The 17066-nt window shown below is 37.1% G+C and overlaps 1 protein-coding gene across 1 annotated transcript; it reads right to left on the bottom strand.

Annotated features, from left to right (window-relative positions):
* Window positions 1-14134: 14134 nt before the first annotated feature.
* Window positions 14135-16702, bottom strand: LOC110114114. The gene is made up of 4 exons (XM_020846880.1): window positions 15764-16702; window positions 15256-15720; window positions 14879-15100; window positions 14135-14584 (listed from the first exon to the last, which is right to left on the bottom strand). Exons 1-4 carry the CDS (start codon window positions 16700-16702, stop codon window positions 14135-14137), a joined length of 2076 nt encoding a protein of 691 aa, XP_020702539.1.
* Window positions 16703-17066: the final 364 nt, after the last annotated feature.

Genomic DNA, 17066 nt, shown 5'->3' with positions numbered 1-17066 from the left:
ATCACCACCACCACCTAGGAGTCAGCACCAGTCTTTTAGTGAGTAGGTCAAGGTTAGTCAGATCTATCTGTTGTTGTACCACCACCATTTCTTGGGTACTTCTCTCCTCCATCGATGAGTCCTCACTTTTCCTCTCTAGATCAGGCACAAGTAGCTCCATTTTATCCATTTTACCCCCCACCATTATCACAAGCTGGTCCATCCACCATCCCTTACCCTCCTTAACCCCACCCATATTATTACTCATATCCGGTGTAGCCAGAACATGGTGGACCATCTAGACTAGTAGAGGTTAATGTTGGGGATCATGCAGCTATAGTAGATAAGTGTCAATACATTGAGCCTAAGGGCCATACATAAGTTTACTTTATATTCTTAAGTTTCTTATATTTAGATATATTATATATTATTGATAAAAAATTAACCGGCAACTTTAATCCTTCAAGGCCAACTACTCACAAGATTTGGGATATCATAAGAAACAAATATGATGCTTCTTACTTATCATGGAAGAAGATTCTAAAGAAAATTAGAGATATGTAATTTGAAGAATTTCATGTATACTGCATGAATTTAAATATTTGATTTGATTTGTATTAATATTTTTTATTATGCCTATATTTTCTTACAAAAAGAATTTAGGTTGTTGCCTGAGCATAACACGAGGATCAGAATAATTTTTTAGAAGAGTGGATCAACCCGTCTTAAGGACATGTTCACGGATATTAGAAAGTCCAGGCAGTGTCTAATATGGATTGGAGAGGGCGTATGGGTAGATCTGAGTAGAGCATGGGCAAGCCCTATGTTTATAAAAATAAAAGAGCGTAATAAGCTTAATATAGAATCTGACTGTGGGGGTTTATGAAGCTCTCTTCATATTAATGGATATGTTCTTCATATGGAACATAGATGACAACTAGTAAAAGATTTAATTTAGTTTAATAAATATATTTATATTATTATTAATATGTATTCTATTTTCAAAAATTGTTTCTTAGCTGGGAGCCGACACAGCTGGAGTTGCATACGAGAACTCACCAACATCAAGCTGACCATCAGTGGGTTGATGAAAAGGCTAAAAAGGCTCACGTGAGTATAATTTTTTGGAGTTTGGAAATATAATTTATTATAATAAAAGTCATTCTAATATCAAGATATTTTATAGATTTAATATCTCATGATGATTTTATATGAGCTTGAGAAAGCTGTTAGTCCATTGGTGAGGGATCATCTTCAAGATCGACCCAGTATTCTAAGTATCATACATGGTCAGATATTGTTGGAGGAAGGCAGAGGGAGTGGCTTGGGCTCATAAGGCTATGCTTATGAAGGCAATTCATCCATCTCAACATTTTATGATCTTAGTGGAGCTAAAGAAAGTGTAAGCCAGAAGGTTGCAGCACTGACGAGAGAGATAGAAAAGATGAGAAAGGTTCGAAATAAGATGTTGGTAGAGATGCGATCCTACATAGATTAAAATAAAAAAAAAGAAAGAGCAAGAGCAAGAGCAGCCACATGCATTACCAGATAGTGAGGATACGGAGGAGGATTAGTACTCTTTTTTGTTTGATGAACTTATGATGGACTTATTGTAAACTTATTTGGTTTGATGAACTTATGTGTAAACTTATGATGAACTTAGTTGGTTTAACTTATTATTTCTTATGAACTTATTATGAGTTGATTTTTTTTTATGAATATATTTGTGATAATTATTGAGATTGATTATAATGTCATTTTGCCCACATTTAATAAAATTATTATATTTTATGTGCATGTTTAAAGTTTATGGTGAAAATTAGTAAAATAGAGGGGAGGTTGTCAATTTTTTTTTCAGATGCTATAGGTTTCCGGTGGCCAACCGACGGTTTGACCGCTAGAAACTTTGATACCGGACGGCTTTACCGCCAGTAAATTCTAGTGGCTTATCGACGGTTTCCAGTGGTTCTCTGGTGATACACCAGCGATGGCACAGCTGGAAATTTCTTCAGCCATGACCTCTGTTAAACTGTCGGTTATGTACCGGCACTATACCGGTGGTAAAGCAGTCGAAAAAATCTTACATAACCGGCAGTTAAACAGCCAGTATGACGCCGATAAATAACCGGCAGTCAGCGACATCATGACTGAAAGTTCGTTAGGGATGTTAAGCCCTATGAACTTAGTCCCAAGCTAACCAAGAGGTGGGGTGAATTGGTATTTTAAAAATTTCTTTTCACAAAAATCACATAAACCAAAATCACACCACGAGAAAAATAAATAATGCGGAAATTAAAAGTGCGGAAGCAAGAAAACAATAACATAGAGATTTATAGTGGTTCGGTCAACTTGACCTACGTCCGCTCCTTGGAGGCACCCTTCAAGTATTGCACTACAAACGTGACTCTCCTTTAGACCCTACGGCTAGGAGGAGAAGCCCTCACAAAGAACCTCTTTTTGCCACCCCGGCAAGGCAGAGAACCTATCTCCTTTTGCTTCCTCCTTAAGCTGGCAGAGAACCACAACCAGAGCTGACTCCTTACCTCTACCGACCCTTCTACAGACGAGAAACTCTGGACGAAGAAGAAGCAGAGCGATCCTTGAAGCAACCCTTGTGAATCCCCTCACAAGCTCCCCCTCAAAAGATCCTCTCTCTCTCCCTCTCTCTCTTTCTCTCCTCAAGGCCTTCTCAGGTCAAGGCAACAGCAAAAAGGTTGTTCAAAATGTTGAACAAGAGCCCTTAAATAGAAGAGCTTCAAAGGAGCTCATTAATTGCAAGTTGCCGACAATATCGTCCAGGCCGATATAGATATCGGCCTGGCCTATCAGTACAAATCTCAGAAGATCGGCCAGAGCATCGCCCTGAATGTAAACTGGATGATTTAAAATTGGCTTAATAATCCAGGCCGATCTCACAATCGTCCCGGCCGATCAGTTCAAATCAGAGGAAAATCGTCCAAAGCATCGCCCTGAATTAGAGCTGGCCGATTTTTATCGTCCTGAAGTAACTAAGGTTTTTGAATAGATCGTCCTGGCCGATCCTGAGATCATCCAGGATGATATGATTGTATCAATCATCCTTAATTACTCCCTTGATTTCCTGATTAATTAAGTCATAATTTGTGAATATCGTTCAGGCCGATCAATGATCGTCATGTCCGATTATTTAAAATAGAGTATACCTTAATTGTCTATGGCGGCAACTTCTTTCTATTTTGATCTTATCGTCCGGGCCGATACACTTATCGTCCGGGCTGATACACGTATCGTCCAGGCCGATCTGTTAATGACGACTGCCTTAATTAAGAATCCATATTTAGAATTTCTCTTTTAAGGCTGATAGTCCAGGATGATGTAAATATCGTCCTGGCCGATATGACTAAAAACAGAAATTCTAATTCTCTCAAGTGTGTGTGTGTAGGGTTACATAGCATCAGTCCCTTTAATTATTACAAATAGACTCAAGAAGAGAAAAAAAAACAAAGTACAGACTTACTCAACCCAAAACCTACGCAATCTTGAACTGGCTTTGTTTGTTAGTCCGATCTTTGATTCCTGAAAAGTTAGAAGCAACATGAAGTCCAAGAGAATTAATAGTATTTGTCAATCATCAAAATATAAGTCATGAAAATAGATTTGCAACAATCTCCCCCTTTTTAATGATGGCAAATACAAGTAGAAAAAAACTCAGAGGAAAAAAATAGTTCACTAGAAATTCAAAGTTACAAGCACATATCCTTTTTCCTACCACATCCTACTCCCCCTTTTGTCCTCGCAAAAAGAGGGTCCTAAACACACAAAAGAAAAAGTAAACAACACAATAGGAACTAAATCAAACCACAAGATAAACTACAGAAAATAGAAAATAGAAAACACAGACTAGAAAAATGAGGGACCCTGATCATCAGATGGAGGTGGTGGAGGTGGCTACTGAAAGTAGCTGGCAAGCGTAGTAAACTGAGCATTGAACCAGGCGATGTCCTGGTCATGCTGCTACTACTGGTGAGTCATATAGCTGTCAAATTGGGCTAAATCCTTAGTGTAGTGGTGCTCGTAGCGGGCAATATCCTCAGAATGTTGCTGCTCCTGTACAGCAATGTAAGCATCAAAGTGGGTCTCCCATCGATCAAAACTCTCAATTAACTGATCAACCGGTGAGTGCTGGTGGAGAGGAATAGGATTAGGAACAGGAGCGAGAGCAGGAGCCTCCTCCTCCCCATCCCCCCGAGGTTCCTCATTCCCAGGGTGGAGACGAGTACTGTGAAGGGTACTGAAGGAACTGTTTGAGTAGAAGGGAGTTAGGAGGATTGGAGGAATAGGATACTGAAGTTGGTATTTGGTTTCAAGGACATAGGTTATGATGTGTCTTAAGGCTAGATTGGGTTTCCTCTTATGACCTGGATCGCAGATTGTGGTTAAGTGATCAATGTATCGAAAAATTAAGTCTGTAGTATTAAATTCTCTACGAGCTATGATGTAGAAAGTAGTGAGAGAAAGTAGAGGGGTGATGTGGATTCGGTTCCCGGCTTTTGGAATTATGACATGTTGGATTGTCCTACCATCTTTGACTAAAGAGCTAGTCTCTCCAACATGAAAAGGTGCATAAATCTGGCAAAGGAAGTGATTCGCCGTGGACCAGTCAAGGTCAGGATCTGAAGCGATTAAGTGCAGTTTATCCCCAGTGGTGGATAGCTGTAACAGTTCAACACAGTCCTGATATGTGATTTCTACAGGGTGTTGATTCACATAGGAGGTCAGGGCTGTGAAGGTAGGGTTAATGCGAAGGTTTGCAAAGAATTCTCAAAGAAACTCAGTATTAAAGGGAAAAGTAAGAGACAGAATGAAATAAAAGGAGGTGTGAGCGAAAAGATCCATTATCGGGTATGAGTTGTGGGCAGGATTGATGATTCTTGAGACAGTTATCCCACACTCTTTATATCGATGGTAGGCGGCTTCATCTACTTCCTCCCTGAAATGAGGGTCAATCCTAGCCCTTGAAGAACTCACAGAAGTTTGTCGAACATGTTTCCCACCAGCCATAGAAGAGAGATAGCAGGGAGACACAAGAGGAGAATGGATGAAGTGAAAAATATGGCTGGATAGGCCATAATTTAAAGAAACGGTCATATCGTCAAGGCCGATCGCAGAATCATCCAGGCTGATATGGCTCAATAATTGCGTACAAGCCGATTGGTCAAAAATGTGGTCCAATCATTTGGGCTAATCAGATATCGGCCAGGACGATTAGACACAGGCGATAGTCCCGAGGAGTCAGGCCGGACGACCGTTGAAAAAGCAGATCGTCCGGGCCGATTAGGTGTATCGTCTAGGATGATGCACAATAATTAATCGTACCAACCGAAGTTAAAACATTTTAAATCTCTGCCACGTGTATCGTCCAGGACGAACAGTGGATCGACTAGGACGATTGTCCAATAATGGATCATTCGGGGCCGATTTTAAAGATTTGAAAGTGCTGACACGTGGATTATCCAGGACGATCCAGTGTATCGGCCAGGACGACGCACATAAAATGCATCGGCAAGATGAAATATTCGATCGGCCAGGATCATCATCATGATTGCAACAGAGTTCGATCAGATCGTCCATGATGATATTGTATCGTCTAGGACGATGAGTTACAGTAAGCATAAGAAAGGTCAACAGATGGAATTTGAAGAGATTTTGTCTAATCATCCAGGACGATACAGGTATCGGCCAGAACGATGTTATAAGGAATTTAAATCCAAGGAAAAAATGGTGATGATCAAGGCCCTCAAAAATAAAATAAAATAAAAGCAGACAAAAACACATTAATAGAAAGCTAAAAACAACGAAATAATAAAAAAACAAATATTTTGAATTTTAATTTTTCTACTTTTTTTTGTTTTATTAAGGCATCATATGAGAAGTTCTCAAATAATTAAATTTTAGAGTTCCACAAGATCAAAGAGTTTAGCCAATCCTAATCAGACAAAGATAAAAATCCGATTCTGTTAACCCTAGATCAGACGTTCCTTATGGTACAAATTTCTTTTAAAAATAAAAAAGTTTAACTCAGAATAAACCTAATTGGGTAAAAAGAAGATCCAATCAAAACTTATTTACAAAGAAAAAATCTCATAAATAATAAAACAAAGTAATTTGTCTCAAACATGGAATTTGAAATCAGGCCTTTGAAATCATCAAATAATCAATGAGTTCTCTAAGTTTTAAGAGTTTAGAGAAGAGATAGTATCTTAAATTTAGTGGGCTCATTTTATGCCTCTTTTGTCTTTGAATTGGCTCTTTGAGCATCTTGATTTTTGGTACACTTTTGTGTTTTTTTTTCAATTTGACGTCATTGGCCTCTTTCCTTTTTAATTTTTGCAAGCTAAAAGCTCTTTAACAAAAACCCTTAAGGGTTGTGAGTATATCCTCCAAATATTAGAGAATAGGAGCTCTCTCTCTAACATAGGGAAGAACAAGTCACAAAACAACATCAAAGTCATGTGATGAAAGCAATGGCAAGATTTTAAATAACTTGAAAGATGTATAAGAACTTTGGATATTATGTATAAGATAGATTATTGTAGCAAGATTGAAAGAATCTTAGTTTCAAAAACTATTGGCTAAAATGAGTTAGACTTTTGTTTAGAGAAGAAAATCATACCACTAAACAAGATCAGGAGAAAAACCATCAACGATATTTCTCCCTTTAACCGATTTAGAAAAGCTAAACACTATCTCTGAAACTCCAAAATCTAAAAGCTTGAAAAGATTCAACATATGGAAAACCAATCATAAAAGGCAACGTGAAAGTAAAAAAAAATCTAAAATAATAAAAATCTAGCACACAATCAACGCAAAAAAAAACTTAAAACAACACTAATAAAAAAATGCATTTCAAGAATTTATTGAAGCAGCAAGTTTAAGCATTTATGAGCTGCGAGCCTCCATATGTCCAATTATCCTATGCTCCCATGAGATCTTTGGTGAGAGCACACCTGCAAAACTCAACAACAGTCAGATTTAGGAACCCAAACTGGTTTGGGCCCCTTCTTAGAAAAAGTAGAATGCAATGCAGGTATGATATGCTACGAATCATGCATCTTAGGTCTCCACACCCAATGTGTACTACGGTGAACGGTGCAAGTGTGTGAGATGTGTCCTAGCATGCCACAAGAAAGACATTTAACTCCAGGAAAATGATTTCTTAATTGATTTGAGTTATAATGCCTCTTCCTAGGTTCTGGCTTATGATCAAAAGTAGATGTCATCCGATTCTTCTTACATGTATCCAAATCATTTTGAATCCTCAAGTTAGTTCTTTTTAATGTATCATTATCAATCCTCAACTTTTCTCAATCTCTTTAGATTTCTTAAGATCAGAATCAAGTGAGGTATGTGAAACTTTTAATGCATTATGTTCATCAATTAATTCCAAGTATTTTTTGTTTAACTCAACAAATTCATCAAGAAGAGCCATGTGATTTGAATCAATCGTTGCATGATATTTAAGAAAAACTTCATGCTCTTTTTGTAAATTCGAAAGTTCTAATTTTAGGCTTGCATAAGTTTTCTTGAGTTTTTTGTATGATGCATGTATTTTCTCACATATCTCAAACAATTCATCATAGGTTGGTTTACATACCTCTTCCTCATCACTTTGCTTAAGATGATCTTTCCCCATTAAGCACAGGTTTGTAGTCTCTTCCTCTAGTTTAGTCTCAGAGGAGTTAGTACCAGATTCTGCCCAGAATGCCTTTTGGACTCTCTTCTTGTCCTTCCTCGACTTAGGTTTCTCCTCACCTTTTTCTTTTTCTTTGCTTGAGTTATCTTGAAGTGTTGGGCAATCAGTTCTCACATGTCCTGGTTTCCTACATTCATAACAAACAACATCAGAAGATCCTTTAACATGTTTATGATCCTTACCTTTTCTGCAATTTTGATGATGCTTTTGTTTCTTCCTTAGAAAGCTTTTAAATTACCTTGTGATGAAGGCAACTTCATTGTGCGCGTTTAGTGCAACTGTTTTCTCCTTCTTCTTCTCACCTGCATCAAGATTTCTTTGATTCACCCCTTACTCATAAGCAATGAGTGAGCCAAGTAAGTTATCAATAGAATAAGTGTTCAAATCCTTAGATTTAGTGATTGCAGTGATTTTAGCTTCATATGACGAAGGAAAGCATCTCAAAATCTTGTTTACTTTTTCATAGTTTGAAAGTTCTTTTCCTAATGCATGCAGTGAAGTAACTATCTGAGTAAACCTAGTATACATGTCAGAAATTGACTCATGAGGTTTCATACGAAAAAGTTCGTAGTCATGCAAGAGAAAATTCAAACGGGATTGTTTAACCCCATTAGTGCCTTTATAGGTGATACACAATTTTTTATTAAGTTTTTATAGAAAACATTTTTCAACCATAGAGTTTTTTTAAACCAAGAATAAAATGCGAAAAAATAAAAACAGTAAAGTAAATGACACCAGATTTATTGTGGTTCGGTCTAAACCAGACCTACATCCACTCCCCAGAGGCACCCTATGAGTATTGCACTAATACCAATAGTGATTCTCCTTTTGCACCCACAGCAAGGCCGAGAAGCCTTTATAAAACACTCTTTTCACCACTACCTGGTGCGGAAGAGAACTGTCGTCCTTTTACACAATCCTCAGTGTTAGCAGAGAACCATCCATCCTTTCACACTCTCCTAGTGTGGGCAGAGAACCCTTCGTTCTTTCATACTCTCCTAGTGTAGGTAGAGAACCCTTTGTCCTTTCACACTCTCCTAGTGTGGGCAGAGAACCCTTCATCCTTTCACACTCTCCTAGTGTGGGTAGAGAACCCTTTGGCTGTTCACACTCTCCAAGTGTAGGCAGCAAACCCTTCGGCTGTTCAAACTTTTCACGTATCGGCAGAGAACCGGATCTCCTTTACAGATCTTCTCACAAGAATCTAGAAGGAAGAAAGAAAAGAGTGAAGTAATCCCAATTCACAAGTAGAGATTCCTACTTTAAACTCCAAGTGAAGCCTTCATGCTCAAGTGGTACGAATCCTCCTTTAAATGCACTCTTACACTCTCTCCTTGGCTATTCTCTCAAAAGGCATGAAGATCAAATGAAAAAAAGATTTGGTGGCAGTCTAATTTGGACTATATATACAAACGACAAGAAAAACTGTCCAAAAGCTGCTAGTTTTCAATTCTGTACGCAGTGGATCATCCCATACGATCGTGGATCGTCCTGGACGATATTACTTAAAAGCCTTGAAATGAACCTATTTGTATATGTGTACGAAATGATTTCGTACAAGCTGATCATCCCGTACGAACCAAGTTCGTCCGGTACGAACGGTTATTACAAGGTTGGTTCTAAAAACTGCAGAAAAACCATCCTAAGTCGGTTGTATTGTTTGGACGAAAATTGGTTCGTCCGGACGAAATTCTTATAGAGACCAAATCGTCCTGTACGAAAATTTATTTTTGTCTGGACGAAAATCTTACAGAGAGCAAATTTTCATGTACGTTAATTTAATTTTTTCTGGATGAAAATCTTATAGAGACTAGATTGTCCTGAACGATGTTTAATTTTGTCTGGACGAAAATCTTACAGAGACCAGATCATCCTGGATGATATTTAATTTTGTCTGGACGAAAATCTTACAGAGACCAAATCGTCATGTACGATAATTTAATTTTTTCTAGATGAAAATCTTACAGAGAGCAAATCATCTCGTACGATTTTTAATTTCATCCCGGACGAATAGGATTTAAAAAATTTTTCAAGCCAGTTATTATTCGTTCCATGTGATCTTAATAGGAGATAACTGTCTGATCGTACCTTACAAACTGATATCGTCCCGTACGATCAGTATAAATTTTTTATGATCTCCTTTATGTGTGTGTATGTTTTTATTCACTCAATTACAATCACTCCCTCTCGATTTAAATGATAATTTTAAGCTTCAAAAACTAAAAAGTAATTCTTGCTGATTTTGATTTGAAGACTTTTTGTTTGAGAGCTTGTTTAACCTGAAATGTTAGTACACATAAAAGCAAATACAAATCTTCTAAAATTGTTAGGTCTAAAATTGTTAGGAGATAACTACACATTTGAACAATAATATTTGGAATCATCAAAACTATACAAGTTACATAAATGTAAAACATTTAAATAGCAACTATCTTAACAATCTCCCCCTTTTTGATGATGGCAAAATAATTATTATTTGTATGATCTCAAATTTAAAAAATATCCTAAATTCCCCCTGAATTGATGAATACATAAAAATAAGGAGGCATTTTGAATTAAAGAACAATATTTTTGTTTTTCAAAAATTTTTTAACAAATAAACAAAAAAATAAAAAATACAAGACAATAACACAAGCCAAATGACACAAAATCAAAATACAAACAAACACAATAATTTCTCCCCCTTTTTGACAACAACAAAAAGTGAAGAAGAAATACATAAGAAATGTATGTAATTATATGAAATTCATTTGAAAATTTAATCTAAAGAGTGATTGACATAAGTTATTCAATCTAAAACTAAAAATATTAGGTAAATCATAGAAATTCATAGAATTTAAGAAGTGATATAACATTGTAAGTAAGAAGAATTTATCAAAGACATGATTCAACTTAGACATTTGAGATATAGAAAATCATTACAAGAGAGATGAATAAAAATTATATATTTTAAAGTTCAATAGAAATATAAATGAACATAAGATCAATTTGAGTTAAGAGATTGAAAGAATCTGGAAAGAAGAGAATTACCACATGTGGCGCTTTGCGCATCTTTTTCAAATTTTTGTCACATTTTTTTTGCATCTTCTTACATTGGGCTTATTTTGTTCCTCTTTTTCACATTTGCGAACCTTTGCGCATTCCTTTTGATTTTTATACTCTTTGTACAATTTTCAAGAGTAATTGAAACCAGTTCTTTCCAAGATCAATAATCTAAATTTTCTAATTTTTTCTAAGTGCATAAATATCACTTGAACAAAGAAATACAAAATAAGAAAGCATCTAAATTGCAATAATAATATTAACTTTTAATGTAGTCTAAATGAATAGACATGAAATTAAAAATTCTAATTATAACAAGTTATAAACAAATTTTAAATTTAGAAAGACTAGATTTTCTAATGAAATTAATCTCAAATTATAATTTAATTTAAGCAAAATGAAGATTAAAAAGACTAATGAAATTCATAAAATCTAAACACATTTCAAAAACAATTCAAATCTAAAGCAAACACATAAATATTGATATTAATAAAAGGATTACAAGATCAATTTTTAATATCAATACTAAAACAAAAAAATACACTGAACTTTAAAGCAAACACAACTAAAACAAACATTAATACAAAAAACATCTAGAAAATCATCACCCAAATCTCTATTCTTCTGGAGGAGGAGGAGGAATGCCACCAAATAAGTTGAAGTAGGAAGTCATCAACATAACATTGGTATTAATTTCATGAACTTCATTTCTTATACTACCAATGTCCTATTGCTGCTGCTGAAGTTGAGCATCAATTTGATCAAATCGTTGATCAAAATGAGTCTCAAGTCTATCAAATTTCTCAATCAAATTCTGATAATTTGATTGAGGTGCAGATGTTTGCTGTAATTCTTGTTCTTCTTCAGAAGCACTGGCAGGTGCTTTCTCTTTTTGCTCCTTGAAGATGCTCTAAAAGAAGCATCATTGTAGTAGACCGGCTCCTCATATTCTTCATCAGGATGCACTAGATTGTATTTCTTTTCTAAAATAAATGTAATCAAGTGACCCAATGAAATATTCCTTTTTCTTTTCTGATCAGCATGTCCAATTTCAACTGAACTGAGGAACTCATTGGTGTACTAACAGGTTTAGCATTGTCCATTTCATATTTCTTGAGGATGTCTTTAATATATTTAGTTTGACTAAGAAATGTACCTTCCTCAAGTTGCTTAATGCTAAAACCTAGAAAGTAATTTAAATCTCCCATTAGACTCATTTCAAATTCACTACTCATTGTTTTAGAAAAATCATCACAAAGATTTTTATTTGAAGATCCAAAAATGATATTATCCACATAAATTTGAATAATGAGTATTTCCTTTTCAAATTTCTTTAAAAAGAGAGTTGTATCCACACTTCCTTTTTCAAAAGATCTTTCAAGTAGAAAGTTGCTCAACCTCTCATACCAAGCCCTAGGTGCCTATTTCAATCCATATAATACCTTTTTTAACTTAAAAATATGATTTGGGTATTTAGAATTTTCAAAACTTGGAGGTTGTTCTACAAAAACATCTTCTTTAATTACCCCATTTAAAAAGACACTTTTGACATTCATTTGAAATAATTTAAAACTTTTAAAAATGGAAAAGGCAAGTAAAACCCTAATTGCTTCAAGTCTAGCTACAGGGGCAAAAGTCTCCTCAAAATCAATTCCTTCAATTTGATTATACCCCTTAGCAACTAATCTAGCCTTATTTCTAATGACTACTCCTGAGTCATTCATTTTATTTTTGAACACCCACTTGGTTCCAACAACACTTTGATCTTTTGGCCTTGAAGTTAATTCCCAAACTTTATTTCTTACAAATTGATTCAACTCTTCTTGCATGACCAATATCCAAAATTCATCAAAAAGAGCTTGATCAATATTAGTGGGTTCTATAGTTGAAATAAAGGCTGAATGATTGACTTCCTTGTTTAATCCACGCCTAGTTCTAACACCCTCACTAGGTTCACCTATAATTAATTCCCTTGGGTGGTTTTTAGAAAATCTCAAATCTCTAGGCAAAGGGTTTTCTCTTTCCAAATTCTCTTCCACATTTTCTTCCAAATTTATTCTATCAATCTTTTGGGAGTTTTCCTCAATCTCATCTTCAACAATATTTGGCTCTTCCAAATTTCCAAATTCATCAAATAAAATATGTGTGATTTTTTCAATGGCAAAAGTTCTTTTGTTGAATACCCTATAAGATTTTCCAACACTTGAATATCCAACAAAAATTCCTTCATCTGATTTTGGATCAAATTTTTCTAAGGCAGATTTTCCATTATTATGAATGAATACCTTGCAACCAAAAACATGCGAATGAGACAAATTAGGTGTTCTACATTTTAGCAACTCATAGGGTGTTTTATTTAAATTCGATCTCACATTCACCCTATTCATAATATAGCATGCAGTGCTAACCGCCTCAGCCCAAAAATATCTAGGAAGTGAGTATTCTGCCAACATTACTCGGGCGGCTTCTATTAATGTTCTAGGAAGTGAGTATTCTGCCAACATTCACCCTATTATTTTTTTTACAGATATAGATCAAGTATACCAGAACATAAAGAGGAGAAAATTGCTGGCTTTGATATCCTAGGTCATACTCGCCACATGAGTAAAACTGAGGAGAGAAAAATTATAACAACAATTTGTAGAGGAATTCACAAAGTGACAATGGATCAACATCACTATATTTGACAAATATAGATCAAGGATGGACCCAGTATCACATTCCATAGAAATTCGAGTTAGTAGTTTTGGTATCCCAGACCACACTTGAAGGTAACAAGTGAAACTAGAGAAAGTCAACCCTCGAAGGGGACTGAAAAGGAGGTCTTGTGCAACAACACCAAAGTGATTAGTGAATGTGAACGTAAGCACAAACATCCCTACGGCGTATTTACACACAACCCTTAAGGATGATCTTATACTTTGCATGACGAACATCACGTGGTAGAGGACAAATCGTCGTGGCCACGGACTGCCGAAAAGTATGAGAAATTCTTTAGAGTTATATCTATATAGAAGGATATTTATAAGTGACGGGGGATGCCCCTTGCGATGTGCAAACTCAAGCGTAGTATTTTCTCAAGTACTGCCCATTGATGACGGGTATGGGATGAACGACATTCGTATCAACTAGCAAATAAGATCCACCTTCATATACTTGCTCTACAACGAATGGGCCTTCCCAAATGGGCTCAAATTTACCACCTCGATGACGATGCGAGATGATAGGCCTACGCATGACAAGGACTAATTCACCGACCTGAAAAGCATGGGGTTAGACAAGGCGATCATGTGCCTGGGCCATACGGGCCTGGTACAACTTAAGATTCTGATAAGCTTGCAAATGAAGCTCTTCTAAACCATCAAGCTCTTCCAATTGAAGTCAGGCATTATCCTCATGAGAAAGATTGTAGCTAACTACTACACGCAACAAGGGGAGCTCGACCTCTAGCGGAAGGACAACTTCAACCCCAAAAGCTAAAGCATATGGTGTACACTGAGTAGGAGTACGGTATGTAGTCCTATAGGCCCATAATGCTTCAGGTAATTTGTCGTGCCATTCTCTTTTATTTTCCACAAGTATTTTTTTTATCAATTGGACTAAGGTCTTATTGAATGCTTCAGCCAAACCATTAGCCCTAGGATAGTAAATCGAGGAATATAGCCAATTTATGTTATGGCGACGGACAAATCTAACAATCTTGGTGCTTCTAAAAGACGGGCCGTTATTCGAAATTATACGGCACGGAATACCAAAACGATAAACAACATGATTGCGGAAGAAGCGCATCACATCTTCTGATTTGACTTCCTTAAGCGGGATAGCTTCTGCCTACTTAGAGAAGTAATTAGTAGCAGCCAGAATAAACCTATGACCATTAGAGGAAGGAGGGTCAATATGATCCACTACATCTATGCCCCAACTCTCAAAAGGCTAAGAAGACACAGTGGGGTGCAACGGATTAGGAGGTTGGTGGATAACAGTATTATGAATATGGCATTGGTGGAACTTTCTAGCGTGCTCCATATAATCACGGATCATCATCGGCCAGTAGTAACCAAGATGTTTGATTCTGACCTTCATCTTAGGTCCGAATTAATGAGCACCATAAAGTCCCTCATTTACTTCGCTCATGACCTTACGAGCCTCCTCATTGTTGAGGCAACGCAACAACATCTGGTCAAAAGAGCGTCGGTACAGGGTTTTATTCACGTAGGAAAATGACAAAGCTCTCTTTCTAATCTGAGTGGCAAGAGAGCGGTCATCCGGAAGTCTACCACGCTTCAAATACTCAATAAAGGGGATTCTCCAATCTGACTCTTCCTCAACAGCGAACACTGCGAGGGTCTAATCAGGAGAAGACAAGTCCGCAGGACACAAGGCTTATCGGTATTGGACCACAATCGACACCGGATTTCCAGTCGGGTCAGCCAACTCCTTAGCAAGTTTAGCTAGTGCATCTGCTCTACCATTTCAGATTGAGGGACTCTAACTAAAGTTACTTCAGGGATCAAACACAAGAGCTCCATTGCTTTGTTGTGATAAGGCAAGAGCTCAGGTTTGAGAACTTTGAAAATTCCGACCACTTGATTAATAATTAATTGGAAATCTCCAAAGATCTTCACCCGCATAATGCTCATCTGAATAGCCAACTCAAGTCCTACAATCAAGGCTTCGAACTCAGCTTCATTATTAGTACGAGGCTCTGAAAGATTGTAGGAGTAGCGAAGGGTATGATCTTCAGGAGACACAAAAACAAGCCCAAAACCTACCCTAACCACATAAGTTTCGTAAGGTCGCAGTGATTTGATGGAAGAAGCTCCATCAAAGTAAAACTCCCAAGCAGGGGACTCCTGCTCTTCCAAACTCAAGACTAGTTCATCAGGCAACTCGTCATTAAGTAGGGAATCTGCAAGAATCGGGTGAGAAGCAAGAAAGTCAGCTAAAGCCTGTTCATTGATAGCCCGCTGAGGGACAAAGGTAATGTCAAACTGCAGTAAAATCATTGACCAACATGCTAGATGACCTGACAAAGTCGGAAGGGGTCATCAGATACTGCAAAGGGTTGACTCGAGAAATCAAACTGATCTTGTGTGAGAGCATGTAGTGTCTAAGCTTCTGCACAGCAAAGATCAAAGCCAAACACTGCTTTTCCATTGTCGGGTATTTTAGCTCTGCAGGAATCAAACGTCTGCTAAGGTAGTACAAGGCATTCTCTTTGCATTCCTCATTTTCTTGAGCTAAAAGTGCACCAAGTGACTCATTCAAGGCAGTAGTGTAAAGAATCAATGGTTTACCAGGAATGGGTGCTACTAACACTGGGTGATTTGTCAGGTAGCGCTTTATTCTCTCAAAGGCCTCCTGATTACTCTTGTCCCAATGAAAGCGGGCATCCTTCTTTGCTAGGGAGGCAAAAAGATGGCATCTACCGGCAAGATTAGAGATAAATCTCCGCAAGAAAGTGAGCTTATCCTGAAATGAACTCAACTGGGTAAGACTCCTAGGGGGTTTCAAGTCCACTATGGCCTTGATCATGGAGGGATCAATCTCAATGCCACGATAGCGAATAATAAAACCAAGAAACTTCTTCGCAGTAACGCCAAATACGCACTTTAGGGGATTCATCTTCAAATCATGCTTTCTTAAGCGTTCAAAAATGATTCCTAGGTCTCGGAGGTGATCACTACGGACCTTGCTTTTGACCACTAAATCATCCACATAGCATTCAACTTTCTTATGAATCAACTCATCAAAAATGATAGTCATGTCACGCTGATAGGTGGCTCCGGCATTCTTGAGGCCAAAGGGCATCACCTTGTAACAAAACACACCTATGGGGGTGCGAAAGGCAGTGAATTTCTCCTCTTCAGGGGTCATCTTAATCTGATTGTAACTAGATGAACCATCCATGAAGGAGAAAATGCTATGGGACGAAGCAATATCAACCATGAGCTTAGGGATAGGGAGAGAAAAATTATCCTTAGGACATGCCTTATTCAAATCACAAAAGTCTATACAGACATGGATCTAGCCACTCTTCTTCTGGACTAGAACAACATTGGCAAGCCAAGTGGTATACTTCTTTTCACGATATAAACCAGCCTCTATAAGCTTCTTAGTCTCGGCTATCACCTGTTATTCAATCTCTAACCTCATCTGACGAGGTGACTGCTTAACAGGGACTGCATCGGGACTAATAGCTAACTTATGGATTGCTACTTCTGGATCTAAACCGAGCATCTCTGTATAGTTCTAGGCAAAGCAATCTCTAAACTCAGAAATGAGTGAAACATACTTTTGAGCCTTTGATTCG

The sequence above is a fragment of the Dendrobium catenatum genome, unplaced genomic scaffold (assembly GCF_001605985.2).
Source record: "Dendrobium catenatum unplaced genomic scaffold, ASM160598v2 fragScaff_scaffold_1416, whole genome shotgun sequence".
In the NCBI taxonomy this organism is placed as follows: domain Eukaryota; kingdom Viridiplantae; phylum Streptophyta; class Magnoliopsida; order Asparagales; family Orchidaceae; genus Dendrobium; species Dendrobium catenatum.
The sequence above is the reverse complement of the archived record's forward strand: the minus strand, read 5'-3'. Positions and strand labels throughout refer to the sequence as shown.

Bases quoted from the DNA above. Each gene is read 5' to 3' on its own strand.
- LOC110114114 (XM_020846880.1), bottom strand. From the start codon at position 16,702: ATGGTTGATATTGCTTCGTCCCATAGCATTTTCTCCTTCATGGATGGT. The intron at 15,721-15,763 runs GTCAATGATTTT...TTTGTCCCTCAG, and splicing joins TCAGGTCATCTAGCATGTTG to CGGGCTATCAATGAACAGGC. The intron at 15,101-15,255 runs GTAACTTTAGTT...TCTCCTGATTAG, and splicing joins TCTTGTGTTTGATCCCTGAA to ACCCTCGCAGTGTTCGCTGT.